Source organism: Plecotus auritus (assembly GCF_963455305.1).
Source record: "Plecotus auritus genome assembly, chromosome: 4".
In the NCBI taxonomy this organism is placed as follows: Eukaryota; Metazoa; Chordata; class Mammalia; order Chiroptera; family Vespertilionidae; genus Plecotus; species Plecotus auritus.
The window spans coordinates 90,650,541-90,663,359 of record NC_137775.1 but is presented as its reverse complement, the minus strand read 5'-3'; the positions used below and the strand labels follow the sequence as shown (position 1 = coordinate 90,663,359).

The 12,819-nt window shown below is 51.9% G+C and overlaps 1 protein-coding gene across 9 annotated transcripts in view; it reads left to right on the top strand.

The window, feature by feature from the left end:
- The first annotated feature begins 319 nt into the window (after nt 1-319).
- ABCC10 (ATP binding cassette subfamily C member 10) overlaps nt 320-12,819 on the top strand; it is a 23,536-nt gene continuing 11,036 nt past the window's right edge. For all 9 annotated transcript variants that reach the window (XR_013960340.1, XR_013960341.1, XR_013960342.1 and 6 more), the window contains exons 1-10: nt 320-460; nt 716-887; nt 3,644-4,856; nt 6,420-6,647; nt 7,507-7,663; nt 7,931-8,040; nt 9,568-9,647; nt 10,262-10,433; nt 11,563-11,661; nt 12,295-12,484. Coding sequence is in view for 5 of the 9 variants with exons in the window: in XM_080663677.1 (XP_080519803.1) it covers nt 727-887; nt 3,644-4,856; nt 6,420-6,647; nt 7,507-7,663; nt 7,931-8,040; nt 9,568-9,647; nt 10,262-10,433; nt 11,563-11,661; nt 12,295-12,484 (2,410 nt within the window). In the remaining 4 variants the exon portion in view is untranslated. The remainder of the gene's footprint in view (nt 461-715; nt 888-3,643; nt 4,857-6,419; nt 6,648-7,506; nt 7,664-7,930; nt 8,041-9,567; nt 9,648-10,261; nt 10,434-11,562; nt 11,662-12,294; nt 12,485-12,819) is intronic.

The following is a 12,819-nucleotide window of genomic DNA, read 5'->3' as shown; positions in this document are numbered from 1 at the left end:
TGCCTTGGAAAGTCACCAAGTGAGAGCTCGTCTTCATTCCTCAGAGGTACCTCTACTGCCCTCCCTCTCCTCCCCACTCCTAGGCCTTCAGCTGAATCTGCCCACCATCACTCCCACCATCTCTGCGAGAGCCTACCCCTGAGATCTGTCCACGTGCAAGTGTGCCACGGCCGCGGCACGCCTGCATAGAGGCCATCCGAAGCCCAGCGCGGGGAGCACGAGCGCAAAAGCTCTGTGAATGGGAGGGCGAGCCGCGCCCCAGCAGTCATCCGGCCTCTAGGGGGTGCCAAGCGAGCGTGGCTAGCAGCCCCCGGCGGCAGCACGCTCCTTTGCCTCCACCAGTGCTCGGATGTCGAGATCCGGTGAAAAGCAAGTCTTCTGGTTACAGGTTCCGGATCTCACGGGCCACCAGACGCCCGCCAACTCTAGGCAGCCATACCACCTCCCCTGTACCCCTGAGGTAACGCGAGAACGGACGGGGTCTGGATTCTGGGAGGTTGCGAGGGGAGGTCCCGGCTCAAGGGCGGGGGTTGGAGGTCGGAAGGCGGCTGGGACGTGCTGTCAGTGCCCATTGACACCACACTTCCTGGTCAGCGTCCCAGCTCCCCCACTTCCCCAGCTCCCGGCGCCCTGCATGGCCCTCGCCCTTCGGGACGCGGACTAACCCCTTTATGGGAGGAACCTTCCCTCTCTCCACCCTTGGCTTTCCCCGCAGGCGAAGCCTCCATGGAGCGGCTCCTAGCCCAGCTGTGTGGCACCAGCGTGTTGCAGCCACTTCCGGTGTGGGAGGGGGACACCACGGGCCACTGCTTCACCCAGCTGGTACTCAGCGCCCTGCCCCACGCGCTCCTCGCCGTGCTCAGTGCCTGCTATTGGGGAACCCCTAGGTGCGTAGAGACGGGATGCACATACATCTGTCCGTGTGTGCCTATAGACCTCTCCCCAAACCCACATCTACGCGACAGTGTAACCAGAATAGTGAGGTCTCTGGAGTAGGGCAAACGTAGAATAAAATTTGAGCATACCACTTTGCAGCAATGTGGCTATTTTGGAGCAAGTTGCTTATCTTTGATGAGAGGTTTAAATCAAATAATTCGTTTAAGCATATAGTGCCAGTGAATGGCACATTTTTAAAAAATACGTTGTTATTGACTTTTGGAAAGAGGAAGGAAGGAGAGAGAGGTAGAAATATGGATGAGAGAGAAACATCGATCAGCTGCCTCCTGCACGCCCCCTACTGGGGTTGGAGCCTGAAACCCGAGCATGTGCCCTGACCTGGAATCCAACCTGTGACCTCTTGGTGCATGGGAGGGACACTCAACCAATTGAGCCACACCACATTTTTAAAAGCCTGATGCATAGTAGAAATCATCACTTTTGTAGATTTTCAGATGTTCAAACACAACTGTCATGAATTAGAGGTACAATTGGGTGAACAATGTTTTTAGCCAAAAAGGATAACTTGTGTTGTAGTTGTGGGGCCAGTTCTCACCTCTTCTGTCTATGGAACCTCAGTGTTCCCAGGCTAAGAAAAGCACATATGCTCAGCTGGAGAGGAAGCAGTAGGCAAGAGAAAAGAGCAAAATTATACCTTAACCCTGCCTGGGGTTGGAGCTGTAAGGTGCAATTGCTAAACTCACCTTGGTTTTGTACTTAGGTCCTATATTGCTTTATAAGGCAAAGTTAGTCTTACTCTGGCGACTGACAAGGCAGAAGGGCAATGTAGTCCCTGCCTTTGGGAATCCTTAGCCTGATGGATGGAATGTGTCCCTATCCAAGATGAATTAGGGAACTGATGAATCCCTCCTTGGGTAGGAGAAGCTTTGGGCTGGGCGGAATCCAGTTTTGTCTCTTTTGCAGAATGAGTTCAAAGAAAAGGGAGAGTTAGCACAGACACAGTCTACTTAGAGGAGTATCTATTAAAAATTGATACAGTCCTTTGGGAACTCACAGTCTAATGAAAAGGCAAGAAAGAATATTATGTAATCAATAGAAACTGGTTATCTCACTTCACTCATCAGACTCTTGTGCATTTTTTAAAGAGTTAGAAAGATCCAAAATCTCATACAGGAAAGGACCTCAGAGAGCTTTGGGTCCAGAGTCTTCACTGCTCACTGTACTGATGAGGAAAATTAGATGCATAGAGGGAAAGAGACTTGCCCAAGGTCATGAGACTGGTTGATGGCCAACTTGGAGCCGGTATATCAGCCTCCAAAATGTTCTTTCCTCTGTCTCCACAGCTTAAGAAACAGAATTATTAAAGGTTGACTTTTATTCCAATATAAACACCTTCATATAACTGATCAGCTGGACTTTTTAAAGGAAACCTGAAGCATTTTAATCTACAATTAAACTTTTTCAGTAACCCACCCCTACCAACAAAGGAAATACAGCACAAGGATACACGGTTAAGGTGAGGGGCTGCTTGAGGTCCCTCTGCATTTGGAGACACCCACCCAGCTTCCTGGTCCCCAGGTCCCCTCTTTTTTTTTTTTTTAATCCTCAGCCAAGGATATGTTTTAATTAATTATTTTTGTTTAAATATATTTTTATTGATTTCAGAGAAGAAGGGAGAGGGAGAGAGAAATAGAAACATCAATGATGAAAAAGAATAATTGATCAGCTGCCTTCTGTGCACCCCACACTGGGGATTGAGCCCGCAACCAGGACCTGCGCCCTGACTGGGAATTGAACTGTGACCTCCTGGTTCATAGGTTGACGCTCAACCACTGAGCCACGCCAGCCTAGCTTCATTAATTTTTAGAGTGAGAGGAGGGGAAGGGAGGGAGAGAAAACAAGAGAGAGACAAACATCAATCAGCTGCCTTCCATATGTGCCCCGATGGGATCAAACCTGCAGCTTAGGTATGTGCTCTGATGGAATCAAACCCGCCACCTTTTGGTGTACCAGATGATGCTCCAACCAACTGAGCCACCTGGCCAGGGCTCAGCCCTCTTTTTATATGAACTTTTAAGACATTCTAATATTCACTCTTGCAGGTGTGTTTTCCGATGCTTGATTTTTAATGCAGACAGATCACCTTTTTGTTTATTAAAAACATGTTTCCCATGCCAAGAAGATACAGACAAAACGGGAAAGAGTTTTGTGTTTCAGCTAAGGGAGTCACAGGAGTGATTTATACCACCCTCTACAACCACTGGAAAGACTGAGAGTAGAATATTCTGAGGCTTCATAACATTTAGGTTATAAGAGTATAAGAGGTGTATGTCAGTCAAATTTTTAATCACCTAATAGTGCTTCAGGTGAACTTAAGGGTTATTTTAGGTAGATATTTCTGTGAAAGTGAGTACTCATCCTGAAGTGGTTATCAGTATGAAAATGTAGAATTTTTTTCTAATTAGAGCCTTCATATTTTGTATGACCTTAACTCTAAACTGTTAATTTTCTGTGGTGAAAGAATGATCAGAAATGGTGTGGGTAGATTAGAAAATGGATTAGGTTAATCCAGGAAGACTTCCTGGGAGAAAAGGCCCTAGGTTTTCTGGTAAAGTGGCGTAAGAATAAGGTGCATAGGGCAGGAAAGGGAGTTGATTCCCTCCAGGAAAGTGAATTATTGGAGGTATGTCTGGGCCCTGAGTCAACTATGATATGCCTCCTTTTCTGTTTTCCCCCTTATCCCCAGGAGTCCAGATTACAACCTACCATGCAGTCCCGGCTGGCGCCTCCGACTCACAGCCTCCTTCCTGCTCTCCATCTTTCCACTGTTAGACCTCCTTCCAGTTGCTCTGCCACCAGGGGCAGGCCCAGGGCCTATAAGGCTAGAGGTGCTGGCAGGGGGTGTGGCAGCTGTGGCCTGGATCAGCCACAGCCTGGCTTTGTGGGTGTTGGCTCATTCCCCTCATGGCCACTCCCGAGGGCCCTTGGCCTTGGCTCTGGCTGCCTTCCTGCCAGCCCCAGCCCTAGTGCTCACCCTGCTGTGGCACTGCCAGCGGGGCACACTTCTGCCCCCACTTCTCCCAGGGCCTCTCTCCCGCCTCTGCCTTCTCATCCTGCAGCTGGCTTCACTCGTGGCCTACGGACTAGGCTGGGCAGTCCCTGGGCTGCCGCAGGTACCCTGGGAGCCCCTCCTGCCAGAGGGACAGGAACCTGAGACAGCCGAAGATGGAGAGAGTTGGCTGTCACGTTTTTCCTATGCCTGGCTGACACCCTTGCTGGCCCGTGGGGCCCGTGGAAATCTCCAGCAGCCCCAAGACGTTTGCCGCCTTCCCTACAGGCTGCACCCAACCTACCTGACCCATGTCTTCCAGGCACACTGGCAGGAGGGGGCCCAGCTGTGGAGGGCCTTGTATGGAGCCTTTGGGCGGTGCTACTTGGCACTTGGACTGTTGAAGCTGGTGGGGACCATGCTGGGATTCTCAGGGCCCCTGCTGTTGTCCCTCCTGGTGGGATTCCTGGAGGAGGGGCAGGAGCCTCTAAGCAATGGCCTGCTTTATGCCTTGGGGCTAGCCTCTGGGGCTGTGCTGGGCGCTGTGCTGCAGAATCAGTATGGGTATGAGTTACGGAAGGTGACACTTCAGGCACGGGGGGCCGTGCTGAACATCCTGTACCGCAAGGCTTCACAGCTGGGTCCCAGACGTCCTCCTGCTGGGGAGGCCCTGAACCTACTAGGCACTGACTCTGAGCGGTTGCTTAACTTTGCTGGGAGCTTCCATGAGGCCTGGGGCCTGCCCCTGCAGCTGGCCATCACCCTCTACTTGCTGCACCAACAGGTGGGTGTGGCCTTCGTGGGTGGTTTGATCCTGGCACTGCTGCTGGTTCCTGTCAACAAAGTGATTGCCACTCGCATCATGGCCAGCAACCAGGAGATGCTACAGCACAAGGACACGCGGGTTAAGGTGAGGGGCTGCTTGAGGTCCCTCCACATTGGAGACCCCCACCCCACATCCTGGTCCCCAGGTCCTCCCATCCACAGCCTGAGGGAGGGAGTGTGATCTAGAACTTGAGAGCTCAGACTGGAGAAAGACATGGGTTCACATCCCAACTTGGCCACGTACTAGTTTAATCACCTCAGGCAAGTCACTTAACCTCTTTGGGCCTCCATTTCCTCATCTGTAAAACGAGGATAATAGTTTGCCTCATAGGGTCATTGTGAGGTTCCTATGAGGTAATGCTTGGTACAGTGCCAGTCACAAAATAAGCCCTAAATGAATGTGGCTCCTTAGTAATATTATTAGTTCGTGCAGTCCTAAGCAGCAACCCTAGGAGGAAGGAAGTAACCTGTTTGGGACCAAATGAGGTTTTAGTGATAGAGCCAGGACCCAAGTCTCCTTCCTCGTGTAGGGCCCAGACCATCCCATTGCCTGTGGAGAAGCCCAGGGGAACCCCAGCTGCCTCTTAGCGGTGGGTTGTGCAGAAGGGAGTAGCTCACTTTCCCACCCGGCCAGCTCCAGGTGTTAAGCATCTGGCTGAGTCAGTTCTGGGTTTTGCAGTGATTGTAGGTACCTTTACAGAGGGCATGGTAGGCCTGGAGGTCCATACAGCACAATTGTGAACATTTTTTTTTAAATGTATTTTTATTGATTTCAGAGAGAAAGGAAGAGGGAGAGAGAGAGAGATAGGAGCAATGATGAGAGAGAATCATTCATTAGCTGTCTCCTACACGCCCCTACTGGGGATCAAACCCGCAACCTGGGCATGTGCCCTGACCAGGAATGTGACCTGGTTCATAGGTCAACGCTCAACTGAGCAACACCGGCCAGGCAGTTGTCAGCATCTTTTGGTGCTAATGGAGAGGGGGCTGTCCCTGATAGCTGGTTATAGCATGAGGCCTTTTTTCCTACTCATGACAGACAACGTCTCCAAGGCCATCTGTGAAGGGTTCCAGTGCCTCCGTGGCTTGCAGGCTGGGGATGTATAAAAGTTAGGATCCAAAGAGTTCCTCTGGCCCTTGCCCATCTTGCCTGGGCCCCTCTGCCCGTCTAACCACAGGCTGTGGTGTGGCCTCCTACATCTGTATTCTCCTACTGGAATAGTTCCTATACCACCTAAGCCATGGGCCAGCCTGGTGACCAGCCCGAGAAGCCCTTCTGGCTTTGGGAAGCAGTCCTTCCTCCCTCATCTAATGGAAGAATGCTTGTACCAGTGTGGTAATAACCCTCTGCACTTTCCACCAGTTCATCTCTTAGGAAAGTAGGGGGTCCCAGCTCTGACCTGTCCCCAGCTGGTGTTTATGGAAAAGTAAAAGACGGGGAGGGGAAGCAACCCAGGGTTGAAAAGGGTTTCAGAGCAGGACTTCCAGAAAGAGCTGAGGTGAGGAAGAAAACCAGGGTTAGGAAGTACAGAGTATCTGGAGGCTCAGGAGACTCAGCATCCTCTACTGTGAGCCTGGGGAGGATGAGGCAGAGGAGACACATGAGCAGTGTCTCCACCTCACACTGCTTTCTTGTTCCCATCCTTAGCTCATGACAGAGCTGCTGAGTGGCATGCGGGTCATCAAGTTCTTCGGGTGGGAGCAGGTGCTGGAGGCCCGAGTAGAGGCCTGGCGGGCTCAAGAGCTGGGGCGACTCCGGGTCATCAAATACCTGGATGCAGCCTGTGTGTACCTGTGGGCTGCCCTGCCGGTTGTCATCTCCATCGTCATCTTCATCACTTATGTCCTCCTGGGGCACCAGCTCACTGCCACCAAGGTAAGGACTGGGGGAGGGGGCAGGGAGGATGGCTGCAGGGAAGCATGGAAGGGAGGCAGCAGCAAGAAGACTGCAGTGGAGCCCTGACCGGTTTGGCTCAGTGGATAGAGCGTCAGCCAGCGGACTGAAAGGTCCCAGGTTCGATTCCGGTCAAGGGCGTGTGCCTTGGTTGCGGGCACGTCTCCAGTGGGGGGTGTGCGGGAGGCAGCTGATCGATGTTTCTCTCTCATCGATGTTTCTAACTCTGTCCCTAACCCTTCCTCTCCGTAAAAATCAATAAAATATATTAAAAAAAAAAAAAAAAAGAAGACTGCAGTGGAGTGGGGAGGGGCCTCAGCTGGTGGTACTGGCTGGGAAGGAGGAGGAGGATTCCTGGCTGCTGTTTCTGTTCCAACTGAGGGGAATTCTCTGAAGGGACCGTTTGCTGGGGCCTCAGATATGTAACCCTTGCCTCTGTGAAGGAATTCCTTTTTTCCTCTCCTCTTCCTTTCCAACTTCGGGTCAGGCCCAAGCTCTGTTAGGTCCCTTTTTTTTCTCATTTTGGCCTTGGAGAGAAAAAAAAAAATCCATGATCCTGTGCTGCTTCTGCCCAGGGCCAGAGGCTTACTACTTAGAAAATCTGAGAAGGTCTGAGAATGGGCTAGGCCTGCATGCCTAAGGTACAACCTGGATCCCTGGAGGATCATCTGGGATTTCTGGGATTCTTGGAATGGCCACCTTTTCCAGCTCTGACCCAAGGATTGTTCAACCAGCCCCTCAGTTCTGCTGCTGCCCTGTTCTTCCATCCACAGACCCGTCCACAGGGCTACCCATAAGGCAGGCCTTCAGATGCTTCACTACCCACCCCCCTCAACCTTAGGTATTCACGGCCCTGGCACTGGTACGCATGCTCATTCTTCCTCTCAACAACTTCCCTTGGGTGATCAATGGCCTCCTGGAGGCCAAAGTGTCCTTGGACCGGATCCAGCGTTTCCTCGATCTTCCCAACCACAACCCCAAGGTCTACTACAGCCAAGGTAATGGGGAGCTAGAGGGTAAAACCTGGCACAGGTGAGGAGGGCACTGCACATAGATGCTACCAAGAGAAGCCAGAGGCAACAGGGTCCAGGTAGAGCAGGTGGCCATTTCCTGGGGGAGAATCCTCAGACTGAGACGGAGGCTGAATTAGCCCTCGGCAGGTAGATATGGGACAGGCAAGCTAACGGCATGCCCCTGGTTTATCCTCCCCAAGCAGGTAGGTGGTGGATTAGCAGGCCAAGTTGAGTGGCTTCTTCCCTGTTCAGATCCCCCCACAGAGCCATCTACAGTATTGGAGCTGCATGAAGCCCTGTTCTCTTGGGACCCAGTTGGAGCCAGCCAGGAGACCTTCATCAGGCACCTTGAAGTGAAGAAGGTTTGTTGTTGTTGGTCAGACAACCTAGGAGAGTCCCCGGGCTAATAAGGAAGATGGGGACTCAGTGAGAGATAAACGAGGATGGAGCCCATCATAGCTAGATGGCCCTGTAGCTCTAAATACCGAGGGGAAGAATGGAGAGGTTTTGGTGAGCAGGCTCTAATTGAGGAAGAGATGCCACTTCATTGAATGTAATTCCTCCCCACACAGCTTTTACATAGTCACATCTCTCTGTGGTCTTCAGACAGCTCACACCCACCCAGTCCAGACCAGCAAGTGTTTTGTCTCCTGGATCATCCATTGTCTGCTAGAGGGTATCCAGTTCAGAACCGACCCCAGAGCTGATCCAGGCCCTGGGCTGAGCACCGGGAAGAGACCCAGTAGCCCCTTCTGAAAGGGATTTTGCAAATGAGATAGATAGTCCTCTCTTTAGCTTGGCGAAAGGATTCACACCCTGTGCTTCACACCACCACATGCATTCTCACAGAAGCACTTGAAAGAACATTCCTGGCAGCACAGTGACTCCTGTTTACCCCAGTCCTGAGTTTTCATGCTCCCCTGACCCCAACCAACCCTTTGCCCCACATCTCAACCCAGCATTCTCTGGTGGTGGCTGAATTGTCTCCACCACATTTGGCTCAGGTTTCTGGCTTGGGCTGTATGTTTTGTTTTTCCTCTTAGTTCAGGCAAGATAAGGCTGGAATTTTTTAAAGGAATTTTACTAACGTGTCAGTTGGGGCTTTTTAGATATAAGTTGTAGCAACCCACTGGAGCTAGCTTAAGCAAACAAGAATGTATAGTAAGGATATGGAGATGAATTGCAGAATCCTAAAGCAAGCATGCAGCTCCATCTCATTAGCAGCCCAGAACCAGGCCTCGACTTGCAGAGAGCTCTTTCCTTCTGTCTGCTTTTCTATTTGCCTCGTTTTTCTCTCTCTGTGGACCCACTCTGCATTTAGCAGAAGATGTCACTGCAGAGAGCCCTCCTACTTGCGGGCTGCAGCCAGAAAAAGGGAGCATTCCCGGGGAGGGGCTCACGTTGGTTTGTTGCCTACCTGTAGGTGAGTCAGTCCTGGCTTTGCTGGGTGGGGGCATCACAGACAGAGCTTCTGGGAGCTCTGCCTCTTCCTAGAGAAGGATTTTTTTTTCTTTTTGTACAGGGAGATAGCTCAATGAATGTGTGTTACAACTAACAAATGAAAGGAATGCACCAAATTTTAAACTGCAAATGACAGAAATAGGCCCTTCTGAAACACTGCGTTTTGCCCTGAGATACCAGAAGTCCAGCCACAGGTGGACTTAGCCAGCCCAGCATCCAGGCCCCAAAGCCTGAGGTCCCTTCCTTCCCTCTCCCCATTCTGGGATGCCTGCCTCAGAGCTTTCCTTGGAATTTCTTAGGCTTTGTTCCTCATGGCGAATTCTTTCCCTATAGACTCACTGGGGCCTAGAGAGAAGCCTCTGTGGGATGGTTAGCAGCCCGGGCCTCAGGAGGGAGACCCGGCACTTAACTGTGTGGATTTTTTGCAGGGTCTCCTGGTGGGCATCGTGGGGAAGGTGGGCTGTGGGAAGAGCTCACTGCTGGCCGCTATCGCTGGGGAGCTCCACAGGTAAGCAACCTCTAGCGTCCCCATCCTCAGCTCTGCCCTCCAGCAACACTTAACCTAGCCCCTACTATGTGGTGGACTTTTTTTAGGGGCCAGAGATGCTAAGTGAAGAAGACATAGTCCCTTTCTTGGGAGAGGTTTCAGTCTGGAAAGGGGGAAACTCTCAAGAAAGTGAGTTCTCATCATTATCACACCAGAGAGTTACAAGTGCTATATTAGTGAGTGAAAAAATAAATGCAAACATCCAGCATCAGCTGCTCTTTGAGAATATGTGGTTGTGCAGGGAAGGGGTCCAGAGAAGAGCCAAGGCGTGAAGGAGGCTTTCTTCTATGCATAAGTCCAGGGTAGTGGCCATGCTCTCTTCTGAGCTGCTGAGAACATCTGGATGTGACAGCTGCTTGGCTTCTGTCAGAGAGCAATTTTTCCCTTCCCTGTCCAGAAAGAGCCCACAGCCTCATTTAGGACTTCCGTGGCTGCCAATCCGGAGAGCCATGTGATGTGAAGGGGGACCCTATGTAGAAGACAGCAGTCTGGAAAGGCTTCTTGGAGGCAGTGGCTGGGCATGGAGAGACTCAGTCTGGAGCCGGCTCCCATGCTGCTGACCTGGCTCTCTGCAGGCTGCGTGGACGCATGGCATTGTGGGACCTGTCCAAAGGCTTTGGCCTGGCCACCCAGGAACCCTGGGTCCAGTTTGCCACCATCCGAGACAACATTCTCTTTGGGAAGACCTTTGATGCCCAGCTGTACAAGGAAGTGCTAGAGGCCTGCGCCCTCAATGACGACCTCAGTGTGAGTCCTGGCCCTGAAGCCTCTTAGCCACCTGTGTGCTCGTGTCCCTGACACCTCAAATCAGAGACTTACTCTGGGAGGGGGTTGCTTCCACTCAGGCATCACTGTCCTACGACTGGCCATCAGGCTTTGCTCCTCCCAGAGTGTGAGCTGGGTGCGGGAGGGGGACGGGGCTCCACATAGCCACTGGGGGAACCCTGAGTCTTCTGGGGCTAGGGAAGGATTCCCTGTGAGGCTGAGATCTACATAGGTCTGGCTGAAGGTTCTTATTCAAGAGGCCCTCCCTTACCTCCCAGTGGGAAGACTTGGGGGACTCAAGGTTACTGTAGGGAAGCCCAGAGAACCCTTTAGGTCCCCCACATCCAGAGTACTAAATTTAGGGGGGATGGGATTCCACATTTCTCCTGTGACTTCCCCACCCAACCCCCATATCCCTGTGGGACTACCATCACCACTACCCTGTCCAGGTAAATGTGGCACTTTGCTGGAAAGGAGGATCATGGGGCATCCTCTGTCCATCTAGTGTTTGTTTCTTTATCAAGCATCTATAGCAAATGTCTACCAGGAACTGTTCTAGGCAGTAAGAAAAGAGGAGGAGCAAAGCTTTGGCCTCACCACCAGGTGGACCACAGGCACGTCCTCTGATATTGGGACCCCTTAGCTAAGGAGGACTCGTGAGGCCACAGGAAGCCTCGAGGTACACTCTGTGAAAAACCTTCAAAGTTTCACATTGAATTGCCCATCATCATCCTTGCCTGTTAAAAAAGGTGCGGTAGTGTGATGGAGTGGCTAAGAGTCTGTGCTCGTGTCCTGCCCTTTACTAGGTGTGGAACAACCTTGGGCAAGGTAGTGAGTCTGACTGAGCTTTGATCTCATCTATGAAAAGGAAATAATGCCATCTTCATAAAGTTGTCATGGAGACTGGATGAAATAATGCCTGTAAAGTGCTAAGCACATAGTAAATGCTCAGTAAATGCCAGTTGTTATGGCTTATCCCCTCTAGCTTGCCCCCCACCCCGCCCCAAATTCAAGACCAGTCTTTTCAAGCTCCCTGACTCATTTCTATGCAAAGGCATAGGAAATGGGGTAGAAAGTATTGGGGAGCTTGCTCAGACGCCTGTCCCATCAGATCCTTCCTGCTGGAGACCTGACAGAGGTGGGGGAGAAGGGTGTGACCCTCAGCGGGGGACAGCGGGCCCGGATTGCCCTTGCTCGTGCTGTCTACCAGGTAAGCTAAAGATGGGCAAGTCCAGAGCCTTGGGAGCTTAGCTGGAGGGTGTGGGATATTTTCAGCATCTGGTTCCCCCTCACCCATGCTCCTGAGTTGGTGGTTCCTTGGCCACCCCATTCCCCTTTTGCAGATTCAGGGCAGAATTAAAGGCCCTTTAAAAACTATTACGTGCCCTGCCCTGGCCAGTGTGGCTCAGTTGATCGAGCGTCGTCCTATGCACCTAAGGGTCACCAGTTCGATTGCCGGTCAGGGTACATGCCCAGGTTGTGGGTTCAATCCCAAGTTAGAGTGCATGCCAGAGGCCAATCAATATTTCTCTCTCTCTTCCTCTCTCTCTGAAAAAAAAAAATCAATAAAAACATATTTAAAACATACACAAAAAAACCTATTATGTGGCTTGAGGCACTGGGACCCAGCAAGGCTGAGCATTGGCCCTGGGGTACTGGCCTTGTTTGACTGGAGGGAAGTCCACCTCAGGTCTTACCTCCTTCTTGCCTGCGTGAGGGGTAGCACCCAGAGTTCCTCTGAACCGTCTTCTCTGACTCCCTCAAGATCACGTCCTGGGAAAGGTCTGGGTTCTGGCCAGAGGACCTGGGACTTGGTGTCCATGGTACCCCTACCGCTCTCTAGGAGAAGGAGCTCTATCTCCTCGATGACCCTCTGGCTGCTGTGGATGCAGACGTGGCCAACCACCTGCTGCACAGGTGCATCCTGGGGGTGCTGAGCCACACCACGCGGCTGCTCTGCACCCACCGCACCGAGTACCTGGAGAAGGCTGACCTGGTGCTGCTGCTGGAGGCCGGGCGCCTGGTCCAGGCGGGTAATGTGGGCTGCCAGGGCAGGAGGCCAGCCAGTGAGGGACCACCTACCTGGGTGTAACTGGGGAAGAGGGACAGATAGATTGTCAAGTGCGGGCTCTGCCATCCCTTCATGTGTGGCCTGGGCCCAGTCATCCTTCTGTCTCATGGGAGCCCCTGTCCTGCCTTCACAGAACCCATGTGAGTAAACGGAGAGCAGGAGGGAAAGGAGCACGCCGCAAAATGCCCGTGGATTGGGGACTTGAGCTTTGTGAACTTGGGAACTTACAGTCCATGGATCTCTGAGAACAGTCTGATGTCCATGGAGAAGAGAAAGCAATTTTAGAACAGTCTTTTT